Below are 18734 nucleotides of genomic sequence, written 5' to 3'. Positions count from 1 at the left end.
TCTGAGAAGTAAACAATGAAATTGAAGATCATTATACTGCCTGATTGTAACAACACTGCAAATCAAACAGCAACAGATTGAGAATATTTCAATTATCATTTGCCGACAAGTCTAGGCGATTTACAATATTTCCTCGTTTTAAGCTCAGGGCAGCAAATATGGTAAATGTCCATACATCAGATGGAACCAATAAGCTCCTGATATACAGCTCTAATTGATTTAAGACAAGGAACCAAGAGATGAACAACGAAGTAGAGAGTCAGATCACATATATCTCTTCTTCCTGGCATCAACTCCTTGAAACTGAATTCTGAAAGAACAAAGAAAAAAAAAATCAACCACAGTTTTTAGACTAGAAATTTTTAAACTGGAGCATGTGCTGTCCAAGACAAAAAGAAATAATAATTTAATGTAAATTAAATCCATGTTGGCTACTGTAATCGTCATTTTATTTTACCATAGCAACACTTCTCTTGCCAACAATCACTTTCAACATTAATATGTTACCAAACCTACTTACTGCCCCAAATTTTGATCAATGCCACACCGCTGATGCACTTCCATCTAATCCTCTTGAACAACTAATCTAGGTATTTGCTATGACAGCAGAGGCATGGGTATAGGAACGTGATGTGATAGCAGGTCTGCAGGTGCATGACCTGCATAGAAGGTAGTAAGAACATATTGAAGGATACAGGTAACACATACTCCACTTTTAATCATGGATCTCTTAGAAACGCTAAGAGTGACACATATTGAAGGATATCTTTTCCACCTCTCCACTGTCGTGAAATAATGTCTGGCTATCTTCTTGGTGACTACTCAGCTAGGGCTTGTTTCTCATTTCATGTTTCAGATTAAAGTGCACTTATGACTTCAAAACTCTTTCTTCCATCATCCAATTTCACAATAGACATGTTCTTATTTTCTAAAACAAGATAATATCATTTGTAAACAGGCAGAATTAAGTTGGACTCAGTCTAAACAGGTTATATTTTCTAATCCAAAACAAAGTGCTGAGAAGGATATTTGCTACTGACGTCACTTTTACTTGGATTTAACATGCTGAACTTTAGGATAGAAAAATTCGTTTGTGTCCTGTATCTTAGCATTGAATTACATTAATACTACGAAACAGCAAATGATACTCATTACTGTTGTAGGCTTCAAGTAAAATATTATAGCACAAGCTTTAGATCATTGTTATATTTCAACTTTTCTATATATAAATTGCAATCACACAACATACTAATAAATAATGTCTCATACTTACCCATTCCATAGGATCTTTGGCAGCAAAACAGGACCAATTCATTACTCCTCCTCATCGAAGTCCATAAGAAAATCAGTTAAATTCTCTGAATCATCTATTGCCTCTTCTATTGACATTGGACCTTCTTTCTTTGGTTTTTCCTGAACATGAAGAGGAGGTAACAATATTATTTCTCACTACCAGTAAATTAAATTTTGTTGAATTACAAGTTGAGAGTATAATTGAAATCTATGGTCTTTTGTTGCCATAATATAACAAAATCTTAGAGACTAGTATTGGTTGATTTTTCGAGTACATTCATAGTAACTTCATATGCTATAAAATTGCAAGTTTACAACTTGTCATATCTTTATAGTAAAATATCAAATAGTAGGACCCATATGATATGGTTAACCTTTATAAGCTAACAAGAAAATGAAAGATCCTTCAGAGAACTCTTACTATAAGTGGAAGGTAGTTGCACTAATGACAAAAATCACTACCAAAAGCTTTTTCAGAGCAAATCAGAACAGCAGAATATCCCTATTTCCACTCCAGAATAAAGATCTATAGTCACAAGAAGGTACCTTCGTTTTGCGGGCCTGCGGAGTGGTTTTCAAAACACTCCAGTTGCGAGTTACTTTCTCATCAACTTCATCTCCCTCATCTTCACTATCTTCCTCATCCTATCTCAAATCATAAAACAAGCAAATAAATCAGTCCCACCTAAAATAGCAAATAAACAAGTTTATGTTGTAGACATAAGCTTATCATAAAATTATTGATACTGCAACTCAAAAGGAATGACAATTTTCTTTTTCGGAAAAGTGCCTTTTCACAAAAATGATGTTCGTCAGAAGGTGAATATTTCAAAAAGAAACTGAAAGAGAGGACAAAGGATTAAAATTCCACTCACATCATTCTCCCCTATGTCAACTGCACTAGCCATAGCTTCATCAATATCTGTTATCTGCATTTAGAGGGTATAAGAAGATGTGAAGGTTAATAAATCAAAATAGTGAGAAGAAACTTTCTTCTTCCCTTTTCTCCCAAAGCTAATGTGTTTAACTTCTAAAAAGAATCTAGAATGATGTGAACCCTTTATTGGAACTCAGAAGATTTACCTCAAGTTCTTGGGTCTTTTCTTTGGCCAAAATTTTCTCAAGTTCCTCTCTTGATATGATCTTCCCTTGCTGATATATAGAAAACTCAGTAGATGCAAGATTCTTGAAGCATATAATGACTAAAGCATAATTACTTTATTATTGTTAAGAATGACGAGTTCGAAGTGAAAAATGAGCAGATTCAAAAAAGACAAGCAGGCAGCAGGACGCGGTGTACGGATGAATACATTGATCAGGAAGCTGTTCAACTTTATAATGAGAAGGTTCCTGAAGCATTAAAACAAGATAAATATCTATAATAGAATTACCATGAAAATTTAGAATGAGAGGACTTTCCTTATTTGACCAAATTAAGAAAAGGCAGGTAGTGTTTAGGGAAGATAAATATTCTATCTTCCATAATTATCATCACCTATGGCTCCTCCAGCAGTTTCCCAAGAGTGAAAGCACATAGACTTCTAAATACAATGTCAAAGGATCTCATGTGAATGGCAATTGGAACTTTTGAAATATTTCTCAGATCTACATGAATGGTTCACCAGGCCAAAGGATGAAATTTCCCTTCAATTTTGATAAAAAGGTCTCTGGGAAGAAAAAGAAAAAATAGTAAACATGCGTGACAGCCATTTCTCCAAAATCTTTATAGTTCCTTTTATGCAGTTTCCTCATTTCAAGAAAGAACTTCATAACAAAGTTTCTTATTCTTTTTATAAAAAAGAAGTGAAGAACAAGTTTCTCTATTTTCTGCAATAAAGATATGAAGGTAGCAAGAAGTCCATTTAATCTTAGACTAAAGACTTACCAACAGGAGTGTATTGGACAATTCATGCGCAGTTCTTATTGGATTAGGGAGTCTTATTCTATCAAATCAAAAGCACCAAGATAGAGAAGATTCATGTTAAAATATTTAGTACTTACTAATCTGAGATTAATCACATGCGAACCAAAAGCCTCTGTCCCATTATGCACAATAAGGCAGACATTGTTGCTACCATTGAAGATAGTTCTATGATTCTAAATACTGAAATGGTACCAATTTACCTCCATGAGATATGATAACATGTTAGGAGTGGGCTCGTGAAAATCTGGACCTCTGTAGTCAATTACTTCATCAGGATCTTGAATGTAATTCACAGTCGGGTAAACAGGATCACCACCCCATACTGCAATGGACATCAAATAATTAAATGTCAAGTTCCATTACGTCTTCTATTATTTTCAAATAAAATAATACCCTACCATTTCATCATTTTTTTATTAACACCTTGTCGTTGAGGATTTTGTAACCAAACCCCTCCTATTTCCTATAATTTCCATACAACACTCTATTATCATTTTGAAAAACTACCATTTATCTTAGTCTATGCTATATGTAACTCTACTGATTAAATTACTAAATATCCTTAAAAGTTCTAATTTTAACCCAACCTTTTAAGTCATATTCCACTCTAGCTCACACCACAAAATTAAATATATCTTTCTAGATCTAATCACATCCTAACAAAGGGTAATTATGGTATTTTATAAATTACACTTAGTACTCTAACAGAATATTCCTTGGTAGATACCCTTCCATTTGAAAATGGTTGAGTATAGGTTAACTCAAGGTGTCATATGAATATTATACGAAAAGAGGAGGCCCAGATAATAAAATCCTCAAAGATAGAATGTCAATTAAAAAAATTATGAAAATGTAAGATGTTATTTAAAAATTTCCCTAAAATAAAATAGCTGCCACAAAGATAAAGACACACACTACGAAGACAAAAAAGAAAAAGAAAAAGAAAAGATCTAATCTGATATACAAAATTGTAATTTCCTATGACCAATTCAAGTACAATTAAGAAAACAAGAGGATTAGTCAAAAGGAAACAGCTATGAATTTAGATAGATGGCATACTCTCTTTGATTTGATCTTCTCGCATTCGCATTGCTAAAGGATCCCTAGGTATACGAAGATCAGTGCCCATCATGATGCGATATTCTTCAGCTGTTTGGTGCTGGAACATTGTAATGAGTTGAGCATTCTCATCTTCACCGGTTTCCTCAAAATGTTTCTGTACAGCCTCACGTGAAGTATCTCTATTCCATGCTTTGACCCATTCTGAGTAATATGCTATCGGTCCAACCTCTTCTAATCTCTTCTTTTCCACTTCTAGCCTGAAGTTGTTGCAAATTGATCATAAGAACAAACCAATTAGAATTGTGCTAAGAAGCTCATCAATATCGCACATGGCAACAAAGCAAAAAAGCTTAAATGTATCGCTTGATAGTTTATTATTTTTATTTTCACATGGGATGGAAGGAAAATATAGAGATGAAGCATTTAAAGAAGTTTGTCACTAATGGATTGGGATTGAAGTATTTCGTTCAAAGCAATGAAATAACTTACAGTTTAAATGCAAAGGTAGAAGAGAAGAAAGAGTAAAGAAAATGAGAAATCTAATCAGATGGTCCCCCTCTGTGCATCGTATCCATATTATTGAATACCACACCATGAAGAAAAAGAAAAGAATTTAGATGACAAACATGTGCAATCTGTTAGGATACCTTTTGGTCTTAAGATTCTTAACTAATGTACATTTACTGGTTGTAGGATATGTAGCTGAATTTTGAAGTATTGATAACTTATGACAAATTACAAAATCTAGGGTGCAGTAGTGTGCAAATATGTCATGACTATGGAAGTTCAGCATGTCACTGAATTCTACCTTTCCTCTTTGTATAGATGTCTTCTTGCCCTTGCAAGGGCAGCTTCTGTCAGTGTTGGATGGTCCCCAAAAAGTTCTATTTGGCCAGTCTCTGCCATTGCCTTTGCAAACACCTGCATACAACAATAACAAGTTATTAAATGCAGTGTGCTACGTTGTGAGCAGAAGAACCTCCAAGAAATCACAAATGTAAATCATATTTACAGCTATTGGGACAAGTGACATGCATGGACATAAAATCTTGTGCATGATCTTCCACTTGCCCTTCACTTGGAAATGCACACACAACTCAACAAGACAAACATATGAAGTGTGGATATCTGCAACTCAGTTAACAACAGGACAGCCCATGCACCCAAGACTAGTGTTGAAAAGAAATATCCACAACAGATTCAGTTACTATTGTAATTGATTTGGTTAATCTATTGTTATCTTTTTGTTATCTACATTCCTTGTATAGTTATTCACCTTCCTTGTATATAGCAGCTCTATCCTAATCTGTTGGATAGGTAAGCTTGATTGTAGGAGAGGCTGTTGTAATAGCTTCCTATTTATGTACACGATTCATCTCAATGGAAATACAATCTTCTTATTCTATTTGATTTCTCATTTTTACATGATATCAGAACTAGAACACTAGCAACCAAAATCTATTAGTCATACCCTGATCCACCGAAACCTTCATTACTCTCAATGGCTGAAAATAATCATCCTTCTTCCCAAGGTGTTGCTTTACCAGATCCAATAAAGGCAGGGAAAGAAAAATGCCCTGCTGACCTTTCTGATCCTTACTTCATCCATCATTTTGATCATTCTGGACCGGTCCTCGTTTCCAAACCTCTCAATGGAGATAACTACTCCGATTGAAAATGATCCATGATTCAAGCATTGAATACAAGAAACAAGTTTGGATTCATTAATAGGTCTATTTCAGCTCCTTCAGAAGAAACTGATCTTAAAAGTCATGCCATCTGGTCAAGATGCAATGATATTATCCATTCCTGGATAATCAACACCTGAATCGCCGACAGTGTGAATTTTTATTCCACTGCCAGAGTAGTTTGGAAGAACCTCGACGCTCGATCCTCTCAAGGCAACCTAGCCCACATCTTCCAGATCCAACGGGACATTGACCTCCACAAACAAGAAACCACCTCTGTCTCTACCTATTACACTTAATTGAAAACCCTATGGGATGAGCTAGGGACGCATTGCCACAATAAGAGCAACAAAAGGTACTGCAATTTCTAACGAGTTTGAATGAATCTTACAGTTCAATCCGCAACCAGATCCTCTTGATGAGGCCTTCCTCTTCGGTCTGCAAAGCATACTCCTCTGTTGCCTAAGAGGATAAGCAACATCATCTAGGTGTTGCTTCCTCCTCCATCAAGTCAATCTCAATTATTGCCATGGCTGTCCACAAGCTCCATCTGCCTGCGACGAAAGGAGTGATCAACTTTATGAGTCCCAGCCCAATTGCAATCGCCAGTAAGATCTCAAAGGGCATCGCCTTGATTTTAATCACTGACGCAATGGACCCAGTTCTGGAAAAGTGCGACCCATTTGCACCTATTGCGATGTCGATGGACATTAGGTCCAAAAATGTTACAAATTACATAAATATCCTCCTGGTCCTTCAAAGTAAGTCCAAAGCCAATCTGAACCCAAGTTTTGGTCAAGCCCAATTACTCTACAGTCAACCATGTAGGCTGTGAAGAAGGTAGATCTAACACCACATTGACAGGAGCTCAATTAAAACATATTATGGAACTTGTCAATAGCCGGATAAAAGGTACCCCCAATCCTAAGGCAAATGCAATCACAAAACCAAGTTTGTCAAAATTAGCTCAAGATAGTAGGATTATCAAAAGTGGTGCAACAAATCATATCACCTAATCATCAAAAATACTGCACAAAGACAAAAATTGTGTCACTCGTATTATTACCTAGTGGAGAAAAGGCTAAAACTATTGCTAAAGGGTACATGCCCCTGAATCCTATCTATAAATTACATGATATGTTATCTGTTCCTATTTTCAAAGTTGATTTGTTGTTAGTAGGTGACAATGGGCTTAAATTGTTCAGTGACATTTTTCTCTTATTAGTATATTTTGCAGGATTTGGATATGAGGAAGATGATTGGTTTGGGTGAAATGAGTGCCAGACTCTATTATCTGGTCGCATTAAAAGTTGAATACCTCTAAATAAGCCACGTCCTCAGACCAAACCATCTCACCTACCGACTTTTAGCACAACTGGTTAGGGCATGTATCATCTTCCCATTTGAATTTTATTGCCCAAAAACTTTAAAATTTTCTACTAATTCCAATAAAACTTGTTCCATTTGTCCACTTGCCAAACAAAGTTGTTTACCTTTCAATATTAGTAATACTTTCTTTATCAAACCATTTGATATTATTCATTGTGATATTTGGGGTTGCTATTGACATTCTTCCCTTCATGGTTCTCATTATTTTCTCACCGTTGTCGATGATTATTCCCATTTTACTTGAATATTTTTTATGCAATATAAAATATGAAATACAACTACTTTTAAAGCGTTTTTTTTAATAATGTTTCTACTCAATTTGAAACTCACATCAAAACTGTTCAAAGTGATAATAGTGGTGAATTTATCCCTCTTCAATCCTTTTTCTTAAATAATGGTGTCCTTTTTCAACATTCTTGCGTACAAATTTCAACAAAATGGAATTGTAGAACGCAAACACCATCACATTCTTCAAATAGGAAGAACATTAAAATTTCAAGCTAATTTGCCTTTCCAATTTTGAGGAGAATGTACTCTTACTACTGTTCACATCATCAATCGGCTACCCTCTCTAGTTCTAGCAAACAAGACACTATTCGAGTTTCTTTACTCAAAACCTCCTAATTTTTCCCACCTACATGTTTTTGGTTGCTTGGCTTCTACCACCAATGTCCATACTTCTCATAATTTTGACTATTGAGCTACACCTTCCATTTTTATTAGCTATCTGATAGGTAAAAAAGGTTACAAACTTTTTGATTTATCAACCAAAAAATTCTCATAAGTAGAAACATCCATTTTAAAGAAGATATTTTTTCTTATTCTCCAAATAATACTTAATCTCTACCCTTTCCACTGACCCAAACAACAAGCTCATTACGGGGGGATGATACAGGCCCATTAAGCCCATATGACAATTCTTTTGAACTTAACACTAATACTGAACTCAACTCACCCACCTCACCGTCACCTAACCCATCATCTTCACCACGATCCCCAATTGCTGCCCCATCCGAACCCACACCATCTTCGGCAACCTCACCACCAACCTCCACCGCAACTCCACTACCACCACACTAACAACTGCCACCTATCCTCCACACATGTCATCGTCGAAACCGTACCGCCTCTACCAATTCCACCTGAAACTTCTTCCCTAAAAACCCTTCTCCACTCTACTTTCTCGCCGCCGCCACCACCCTGCCATACTACTGCCATTCACTCTACCGGCACAGAAGAACCACCTCCACCGGCCGATATTCCTCTCTGCTACTCCAATCGACAATCTAATCCACCGGTGAGGTTTAATGATTACCTCTACTCCGCTGTCACATATCCTTGTTCCAATCAAGTCAACTTCTCCTCTCTTGATTTGCGCAAAGAGACCACTAATCAATTACATCTCTTATCATCATTATACACCTGCGCACAAATCGCTCTTGCTTATATAAGTCAAGAACGAGAGTCGGCCTCTTACAATGAAGCTGTCACCAACCCTGAATGGCGTGCCGCAACGAAGTTTGAGTTAGATGCCCTTGTCGCCAACAGCACATGGAGTCTAACCCCTCTTCCAGCCGGCAAGAAACCAATAAGATGTCAACGGGTTTACAAGCTCGAACATAAATCTGATGGCACAATAAAGCGATATAAAGCGCACCTAGTTGCAAAAGGCTTCACCCAAATGGAGAGGGTCAACTACTAAGAGACTTTCTCCCCTACAACAAAACGTATTATCATCCGATGTCTTCTTGCATTAGCTGCTACTAGGGGCTGGCCACTCCAACAACTTGACGTCCACAACGCCTTCCTCCACGGTGACCTGACTGAGGAGATTTATATGTCTCCACTGCTAGGGCTTCAGAGACAGTAGGAGGAACATCTCATTTGCCATCTACACAAATCGCTTTACGAATTGAAGCAAGCCTCTCGCCAGTGGTTTTCAAAGTTTTCTTTTATCATCACTTCTGTTGATTTTGTACAATCACGAGCTAACTACTCCCCCTTCACAAAAAAAAGGCAAGTACTTTACTATTCTCTTAATTTATGTCAACGACATTTTGATCACTGAAAATAATCCAACTAGTATTGTTACCATCAAAAAGCATTTGCATAACAATTTCAATCTTAAAGACCTTGGCAAGTTGAAATATTTTTAGGAATAGAAATCTCTGTCTCTAAAAATGAAATTTTTATGTCACAGAGAGAATATAGAAATGATCAAAGATGTAGATTTGTTAAATGCTGCTCTAGTAGACATTCCTATGGAGAGAGGCTTGAAACTATCTGGCAAGGATGAATTGCTTAGAGACCCAGGCTGATACAGAAGACTAGTTGGCCGCCTGATATATTTAATAGTTTTAAAACCAAATATCACCTAGTATGTTCATGTCTTGAGTAGGTTCATGCATCAACCCGGAAGATATCATATGGAGGCAGCCTTATGCGTTGTTCGATATCTAAAGGATGCCCTAGGTCAAAGTTTGTTCTTTTCTTCAAACAATGACCTAAAATTGTGAGCCTACTATGATTCAAGCTAGGAAGGTTGTCATCTCACTAAAATGGCCAATACAAGCTACTGTGTATTCCTTAGGCCCTTACTGATATCATGACAATCAAAACGACAGAAAACAGTATCATTGTCTTCAACTAAAGCAGAATATCGTGCAATACCAAACCCTATTGTGAGCTAACATGGCTTCAGTGCCTATTAGGAGACTTAGGCCTTATTCACCATAGACTCGCTTCCTTACATTGTGACAACAAGGCCACTCTGCATATAGCAGCCAACTCAATCTTTCATGAACACAAAAGACATATAGAAACAAACTGTCACTATATCCGAGACAAAATTAAAGATGGTTCAATAATTATCAAGTATATTGGCTCAACACATCGATTAGCAAATCTATTAACTAAACCTTTGCGCCTATGGTTCGCAAGTTGGGAGTGCAAGATATCTACTCCAACTTAAGGGGGAGTGTTGGAAAGAAAATGTCAATAACATATTCAATTACCATTGTGATCGATTTGGTTAATCTGTTGTTATCTTTTTGTTATCTACATTCCTTGTATAGTACCAACCAACTCTAGTAAAGTTGGTAGGTATCTTGCTCATGACCAAGGAGGTCATGAGTTCAACTCCAACCCCAAACAATATTGTGGAGAAATTGTTTGGTGGTTGGTAGTTTGGTGGCTTGGCTCGATTCGGTTGATGGCTCGGCAGTGCAGGTTAGCTTGGAAGAACAGCTTGACAACGCAACGGCTTGGAGCAGGTCTTGGCGGCGTTTGATTCGAAGCAATTGTTCGGCGACGCATATGGCTTGAAGCCTAGACTAGATAGCTAAAAGCTCGGTGGGGCCTAAAGTGCCTCTGTATCTAGGGAGGGTTGGTCCTTTGTCCAGCCCATATCTAGCCTTCGGGCTCATGAATGATCAAAAAAAAAAAAATACATTCCTTGTATAGTTATTCACCTTCTTTGTATATTACAGCTCTATCCCAACTTGTTGGATAGGTAAGCTTAATTGTAGGAGAGGTTGTTGTAATCTCCTCCTATTTATGTACACGATTTATCTCAATGGAAATACAATCTTCTCATTCTATTTAATTTCTCACTTTTATAATTAGTTCATAGATTATGATATCTATCATTAACTCTTAACCATGTCGATACCAATATTCTTTCTTACAAATATAGGTATCAAGCAATGTAAACTAAGACGTCTGCATGGAAGAAGTTCAATTATAAGCATAAAGCAAATGCAGAGATGCAAACTAACCGTGTCAACATCCGGACGCCTCCTTTGCCACCTCGACCATTGCTCCTTTTCAGGCTTCCGCCAGTTCCACCATAGATCTTCACTAGAACGAGGCTCCTCGATGGGCTTTTCCTTGGCAGGATCAATAAAGGGATGCGGCATCCCAATTCTCTTATCCAAATCATAGGGACTGAGATTCTCTTCATCCGGTTCCGTCTGATAAAGAACAAATTCATCTGACGGGTCTTTAGGTTCATCAGAGACATCATCAGAAGCTTCAAGAAAAGGCGGTTCATCAACATCCCTGCTAGTTTCTGCAATTCCTGAAGCTGTCGAAGCTGCCACCTGCCCCTTGTACTTCTTCCTTCTGCTTCCAGGATCCTTGCCATATGAAGGCTGCCCTTGCGACTTCCCAATCGGCTCAGGTGCCCTTGCAGCCCTAACCCGACTAGCTGTTCCTTCTGGCCAGTACTCCTTCCCGGGTATACTTGCCCGGGCACCAGATGCCGGCTCCAGCTGCCCAGATGTGGAATCCATGTAACTATAGTATGGCGGCGGCTCAATAGAAGACGGATCGAATCTCCCATCCTTCTTTACACACTTTATGTTGGATAATAGCTTATCTTGCCTCCAAACATTTCTTTTTTGCAGCTTTCTTGAACAAAACTCGCCTACAAACGGCGTCTGGAAATTTCAATTTGCACAAAAGGTAGCGAATTGCCTCTCAGTTGAACGGAAAGGTTCAAGTTTCACGATGCAATTACGAACTAAGAAACATAGATGTTTGAAATGAAGAAGAGATCGACATACCCGAAGCTTCTGAGGACAATATTTTGCAATGAGAACGCCCATCGATCCATCTGCCAAAGAAAGGCAAAAACATAACTAGTTCAAGGTCTATACTCTGAAATGGAAAGAGTTAATGATCGAATTAAGCTCTCAAGAAGAAGGGTAACCTCGAAAGAGCCAAGAACCGGAGCAAGATGCCATCTTTCTCCAACCCTAACTTCTTGCTGCGACACGCGTCTCAGATCCCACCCATCTCTGACCTACTACTACGGGAAGCGAGCTAAATCGGTAAGGTTTAGGGTTTAAGAGCTACCCGGAGCTAAAAGCTCCAGAGGTTTAAAAGCGTGAGGGAGGTGGGGATGAGAAGTTCAGTTAACCCGCTATGGCAATTATTATATGGCAAATACTTCTATTCACCTTTAAAAATTATAATCTTAATCCAACGGCTATAATAGCCAGTTTTCATACCAGGTACCGTTTCCCGGTACCGGTTCCAAAACCATATTACGTAAGAAAAAGAGTATATCAGTTAAGAAAATTAATTACGTGTGCCAAACTTTCCAATTTTCTTGTTATACCCTTGAAGATCTTAACCATTAGATCTTCATCAAAGTGATTGATAAGTACGGAAGAAGCGCTCTACACGTTTTTTTCTTCCGTTAAGATTTCTCTCTTAAATATAATTATGCCTTAATTATAGGAGATATCATTTAATATTAAATAATTTAAATTTGATTATTTGGAGATAAACTTTAATTTAAATATAATTCTCTATCTCTATCTATTAAAATTTAATTTAAATCAATCTTAAACTAATGGGAGATATATGTAAATAATAAAAAATAATTAAAAAGATAAAATGTAATTAAAATTTCATCAAGTTAATTATAAAAGACATCAATACCCTTATTTTAATATATATACATTACTCTCAATTAATGATATATATGTCTTTTACTTAATAAAATATTAAGATAATATAATTGTTAAAAAATAATGTGCAAGATTATATATCTAAAAAAAATTACCTGCTAAACCGGTAATATCTTTCATTCCTATTATACCCTTAAAGATCTTAACCGTTAGATCTTCATCAAATTGATTGATAAAGAATTGATCTGATTGCACGGAAGAAATCCTCAATAGTAGTGGGATTCCATTGCACCTTCATTATCATTCAACGGCTCCGATCACGTTTGATTAAATCTTGCCCATGATGGACGGACCTACACAAACTATTTTCTGTATACATTCTAAACCCTTTGTTAACCCCCACATATAACTCTTGATCCAAAAAAACTTTTTAGTTTAGTTTATATAGTTACTTTTATTTTTTAGTTCAAAAGTTATATATAAATATTTTTTTAATTTAAAGGATGTATGTAAATAATAAAAAAATTTAAAAAGTGTATGCGTAAAATAGCGATAGTTCAAGATCTAAGTAAAATTATTTTAATAAATTCTTACAATATTTAATTATAAACTATAATGATATAATTAATTATTAAACTTGATATGATATAAAAAGTAAATATATTTTGTCAAATGACTAAAATATTTTTTATCATAAGTGAGACAAAGAAAAGAAAAAAAACGAAAAAAAGTAATTAAAATAATAATTAATTTAAAATAGTATTATTTAAGGATAAAATAATAATTGATAAATGTAAAATATTAAATAGAAAAAAAGAAGAAGTAGGTATTAGAGTAAAGTAAACTAGCACTAATACAAAAGAAACACTGCAATAATTTTTTTTCGTATTATGCAAGGGTATGAGGCTAACATATTGACGGTAATATATAGGTTAATCCAAATGTTAACAAGTCCAAACTCTTCTTACTTCCTTTAGCTGAATCAATCGAATAGATTGCAAAATTTATATGACCAGAATATATTACTATTAGTACCTCTGGGCATAAGGAATCGGACAACATGAAGAGCACCATAGAGGATGACTTGCTTGAATACATCTATAACAATTTCATATACAAACCAAGCACAGGAGGGTCTGTGTCATCACACTTGAACACCACCACTATACTCAACTGAGCTAAAACACTGAAGACAAATACAAGCATTGTGGACTCAAACCATCAAAAAAACCAACCACAGAATCCAAAATGTGGTGTTGGTACACGGCCGGTTCGGCGGATCTGTTCGACCTGTCGAGCTAATCTAGCAGCCAGCCGGTTTCTTCTGGCTTCCGCAATGGCTTGTTTTCCGTCTGCCTTCCGGCGTGTTAGAGTGAGCTTTTCTGCCATCTTTTGCTGTGCTCGGGCTTTCATTTGTTCAGCTTTTGCCTGATGTAGATCAACAGGAAAAATATCATGCCTCCAATTGATGATGAATGCTTGAGAACGTAAATTTGAAATTTTCATAAAGATTATTCCAGGAACTCAAATATTCTTTGCTTTCCTTTATTTAGAATGTATTTGGTTCTAACCACCTAGATCAAATAAATCCTTTAAAGATGGATGGAACTGTCTACCATGTGAAAATGAAAAGCAAGGAAGATACCTCAACTCTCTTCACTTTGGCTTCCAATTTTGCTTTCTGATGACTCTCCCATGCTTGTATCTTGATCTCTTCATGCTTAAACCTGAAGAATATAATGCAAGCTTAGTGATGCACTAAATGCGTAGCAAAAGTGCAACTTTAATACCAATTTAGTTGCTTTAGATATTGCTACATGGCCAATCATATTTCGTCAACTTGGCCTTCCAAGGGACATTTTTCTGTACTCAACTCACCTATTAAACATAATATTAAGTTTAATTGTTAAATAGGAAACAATTTACTTACCTTGTCACATGTTTAGATTTCTGAGATTCCTCCCACTCTGCTGCGCGAGCTTGGTATTCCTTTTTTACAGGCTGGTCCACATGAACCGTCTTAAAAGATGGCAAGACAGGCATTGCATCGTCTTTACTGGCCCAGGAAGCAATGTTCACCTTGCCTAATTGCATGCCAAGAGCAGCGATTTCTCTCTTAATTTTAAGTTGCAATTCCCTATCAGATGATTCAGCAAAACCAACTTTCTTCCTCTTTCCTGTTTTATTGTCTATGGCTTCTGCAGGAGATGATGTCGGTGCTCCTCTTTTAGGAGTTGATGGCATTGAAGATAGTGGGCTTAGAGTGGGTGTTGTCGCTGCAATTGGAGTATCACTCCTTGATTGCTCCTGGCTTGCAATTGGAGTCATCTCTGTTCCCACATCTCGCATCGAAACTGAGTACAGAGAGATAGAAAGGGCATAATTTACTGGAAGTTAATCAAATTGGCTAGATAGCATCAAGAGGAAAATAGTAATATTAAAGAGTGAAAAAAAGAAATCAATCAAATGGCACAGTTTTCTTCTAAAAATTCAGCAATGTAAGCTCTTTATGGAAGACAATCTCAATTGAACTCAACAAAGAGAAACAAAATTTATCTGCAATTGTTGAAAACAGTAAGATTCAATGGCTTAAAAGAAACAAAATGTTGAATCTGGCATGGTTTTTTAATGTATGTTAGTGAAACAACGTTTGTTAACTTCCTAGCACTTTTTTTCACTAATTTTATTGGCAACTGCCCAACTGTCATAAACTCCTCAGCCAAGTTGTCTCAATACAATTGATGGCACTTTTGTAAGTTGTAACAACACTGAAATTACTTACATCGCTAAAATCATCAGATTCTTTTAGTGCCTAATATGCTATACTTCTGCACAAATTATTTGCCAAAGTAGGAAGAATTCAATACAGATAGATGACCCATGAGATTACCTGTTGTCTCACTAGTTGGACTTCCTGAGCCAGAAAGGTTCTTGCTATGAGATCCAGCTATTGAAGATAGTTCAGTCAGTCCACTTGCCCCGTTGGCAGAGTCCGAGCTCGATTGCAAGAAATTATGAACAAAAGAGAATTTATCCATCAAATTTCGAGAGGGGGCATTTGTTGAATTACTCTTTTTAATATCAGATGATGTGAATATATGGTGCCTTTGTTCTCCACTCAATGATTCCGGAACAACCCTCACCAAGTTGGAAGTTACTTGACGAGTCCCTTGATTTTGTGGAACAGCCTTCTTTAAGACATTCGGATTCGGATGCATCAAATTTCTGTTTACTAACCACTTCTCTGCGTCATTCCACTTTGATGGAATTGGCCTAACAAATGGACCAACCACTGCATGTTGCACTGTTCTCTCTTCTCTGTGGAACTCAAAACTATGGGTGCTGCCATTGTCTTGGCAACTATCATAACCATTGCCACCTTCTTCGAGAGATCTCACTGGATGTACTGTGCTCAAGCTGCTGATCGGTTGAAGTTGATAGGAGACATCCTGGAAAGTATTCTCAGCCTTACTAAGACTTGTATCAGCTTCTGATCTTAAAGCTCCTGATTTTGCAGTCAGATTAATAGTAGAAGCATCTTTACAATCTTCCAATCGATCTGTTGGTCGCAACAAAGCTATCATTAGACAGTAGTTATACATATAACTTTTCCTAAAAGTTTACTTTAGATTGCAAAGCAAACATTGTTTCAAAAGTTTCACATTTGCAGACAACCTTCATCATGTTCACCAGCTAATAAGCTGTTCTTTGAGTGCTCCATGTCCTCCAGCTTGGAAGGCGATGCTCTCGAGGAATTACTCGCTCCTTCCTTTTTCCTAACACCATGGGATCCTAGTAGTTTCATCTTGAGCTTACTAGGAGATATTACGCCCATCTGCATCCATAGTACACCAATTAAAAACACTTCATTTAACCTCTCTCTCAATCATTTCACAATTATCGAGGAAAGGAAGATCTCCTTTGAATCAAACTGGCGAAAATAAGATATCACATCCGCACCAAAGAGAGCACTTCTGGAGACGATTACAATCTAAACTTTGTTTCCGTCACCATTGTAAAAACTACCAAAAGGAAATCACAAAACGAGTGAGCTCAAAACCAAGATCCTCTTTCTTGGGTGTGCCAAAATAAAAATTGCATTTAAAGCCCTGTGTATCTGGAAAGAGCCCTCAAAAAAAAAAATCCACTACCTATTTCAAGCGAAGTAAACTGTAGATGTTCCTATCAACAGTAGTATATGTGGGCCAAGAGATAGCAGTGCTTAAGTACTGAACCTTACTCTATATCTCCACTGAACAAAACCGAAACGAATCAAACACCAGCTATAGCAGCAATTGAACTCATCTAATTTGGATTTCAAATAAAAGCATTCCTAATACATTTCAAGATACAACCCATTAAAAAGAACAGAGTAGTAAGGAAACCCCCAAGTCCCAAAAGAGAGGAGAGGAAGAAATATATATCTACCACAAGAACAAAAACAAAAACACAAGCATGAGAGATCTATGAACAAAGATAAGTGGGTTCTGATACCTGAACTTTGTGGATCCTCTCATACTCCATAGATAGAGAAGGGAGGGAGGGAGGGGGAGAGAGAGAGAGAGGTTTTAGTAACTGGGAGTAGAAACCTCAGAGCTGAGCTGCTGAGGTTTATGTAAAGTTTGACAGAGAGCAGTGGAGGGGGAGGGGAGATCGGCGATCTTTTGGAATTCCTCGGGAGCATCTATAGTGGGGTTGCGATTATTTTTGGGCGTAATGATGGGGTACGTGTCAGAATTCGAAGCTGAGGTTGTTGCTGTCTTTGTACGCCAAGCGACAGGGACTTTCCGAAATGATGCCGTAGAGCCACGTGAGGTCAGAAATAGTTGGATTTGGATAATTGAAACGATGCTTATGGCTTAAACCACCGTTTGAGTCCCATCTTATCCTTAATCCACCCTATTCTAGCACAGAATAACTATTTTTTTTAATTCTAAAATAATAACTATATGTCACTTATAATAACAGCACATAAACGCTTTTTTTTATAATTTAAAAAAAATTAAATATTTTAAGGATAATTATAATATATTTTTAAGAATATAACTTCAGCTAGAATTATTTTGAAAGTTTTCAGTGGCAATCATGTAAAACGATCCATAAAGGAAAAAAAAATTGTTAGAAAAGAAAGTCTTATCATATCTTCCCATTTATCCTAAGTCATCGCCGATCTTTTCCCGAGTTCGAATATCCAAAGTTGGTCCGGACCCTCAAAAATTTATTCCTCTCGGGCCAGTCAAACGTGCTTCCCAAGGCCCAAAAATACTCCCCTACACGAAACCATACACCATATATATATATTACATATATACCCTTATAAAATCTTTAATTTATATTTATATGTATTACTCTTTAACATTTTATCTGTTACATAATTTATATCTTAACATATAGTGTTATAAGTAACTATAAGGACCTTATCCTAACACTAGACCCCATGCCAAAAAGCTCACCAAAACCCTAGATTCAAACCCTTATAAAAACTTGAAAAGAAAAAAAATAATAAAAAAAGGGTTGCCTAAACAAAACCCTAGATTCACTTTTAGTCCATCTAGGGTTTACCGTTTTCATTGTCTAGGGTTTCACCAAATCCATCATCACTTGTCCTCTTCCCCTCAGCCACACTAGCATGGATCCATTATGCCCTTTTTAAATTTTGTCGCACTACCCTAAGTTTTATGCTGCATGGATATCATTACTCCAAAGTTTTAGTGTGTGTGTGTGTGTGTGTTGTTTGGTTTTGAAATGGACGTATGATGGGAGTTTGGGTGGACTCTTAACACTACTACTATTACTACAAGGGGGGTTTGAATTTGACATCATTGTGTACGATTTATTTATGCCTCCCAGAGAAGTAAGTAGTAGGGGGTTAAAAAGGGTTAGTGGCTCGCTTGCTATGTAAGGCAAAGATCTGGCAGACTTTGTACTTTTGTGTATTAATTGTAGGGCAAAGATTGTAGC

At 36.7% G+C, this 18734-nt stretch overlaps 2 protein-coding genes across 3 annotated transcripts; both read right to left on the bottom strand.

Moving 5' to 3' along the window:
* Window positions 1-64: 64 nt before the first annotated feature.
* LOC140783771 (protein PLASTID TRANSCRIPTIONALLY ACTIVE 12, chloroplastic) lies at window positions 65-12290 on the bottom strand. The gene is made up of 11 exons (XM_073130806.1): window positions 12068-12290; window positions 11922-11971; window positions 11133-11795; window positions 5088-5200; window positions 4277-4536; window positions 3418-3539; window positions 2377-2445; window positions 2169-2222; window positions 1840-1938; window positions 1274-1413; window positions 65-310 (listed from the first exon to the last, which is right to left on the bottom strand). Exons 1-10 carry the CDS (start codon window positions 12099-12101, stop codon window positions 1315-1317), a joined length of 1563 nt encoding a protein of 520 aa, XP_072986907.1. The 5' UTR covers window positions 12102-12290; the 3' UTR covers window positions 65-310; window positions 1274-1314.
* Window positions 12291-13745: 1455 nt separating this feature from the next.
* Window positions 13746-17407, bottom strand: LOC140783266 (uncharacterized). Of its 2 annotated transcripts, none has more exons than XM_073130084.1 (6): window positions 17268-17407; window positions 16449-16608; window positions 15664-16332; window positions 14704-15127; window positions 14419-14500; window positions 13746-14201 (listed from the first exon to the last, which is right to left on the bottom strand). In XM_073130084.1, exons 1-6 carry the CDS (start codon window positions 17295-17297, stop codon window positions 13995-13997), a joined length of 1572 nt encoding a protein of 523 aa, XP_072986185.1. In that variant the 5' UTR covers window positions 17298-17407; the 3' UTR covers window positions 13746-13994. The 2 variants fall into 2 exon arrangements, with proteins under 2 accessions (XP_072986185.1, XP_072986186.1); XM_073130085.1 differs by lacking the exon at window positions 17268-17407 and adding an exon at window positions 16734-16907.
* Window positions 17408-18734: the final 1327 nt, after the last annotated feature.

The sequence above is a fragment of the Typha latifolia genome, chromosome 3 (assembly GCF_019914945.1).
Source record: "Typha latifolia isolate L0001 chromosome 3, TyphaL0001v2, whole genome shotgun sequence".
NCBI lineage: Eukaryota > Viridiplantae > Streptophyta > Magnoliopsida > Poales > Typhaceae > Typha > Typha latifolia.
The sequence above is the reverse complement of the archived record's forward strand: the minus strand, read 5'-3'. Positions and strand labels throughout refer to the sequence as shown.

Excerpts from the sequence above, each read along its gene's own strand:
- LOC140783771 (XM_073130806.1), bottom strand. The coding sequence starts at position 12,101 with ATGGCATCTTGCTCCGGTTCTTGGCTCTTTCGAG. Across the intron at positions 11,972-12,067 it reads CGGTTCTTGGCTCTTTCGAG|ATGGATCGATGGGCGTTCTC; the intron begins GTTACCCTTCTT and ends TTTCTTTGGCAG. Across the intron at positions 11,796-11,921 it reads ATTGTCCTCAGAAGCTTCGG|ACGCCGTTTGTAGGCGAGTT; the intron begins GTATGTCGATCT and ends TGAAATTTCCAG.
- LOC140783266 (XM_073130084.1), bottom strand. The coding sequence starts at position 17,297 with ATGGAGTATGAGAGGATCCACAAAGTTCAG. Across the intron at positions 14,501-14,703 it reads AAATCTAAACATGTGACAAG|GTTTAAGCATGAAGAGATCA; the intron begins GTAAGTAAATTG and ends TATATTCTTCAG. Across the intron at positions 14,202-14,418 it reads CCAAAGTGAAGAGAGTTGAG|GCAAAAGCTGAACAAATGAA; the intron begins GTATCTTCCTTG and ends GATCTACATCAG.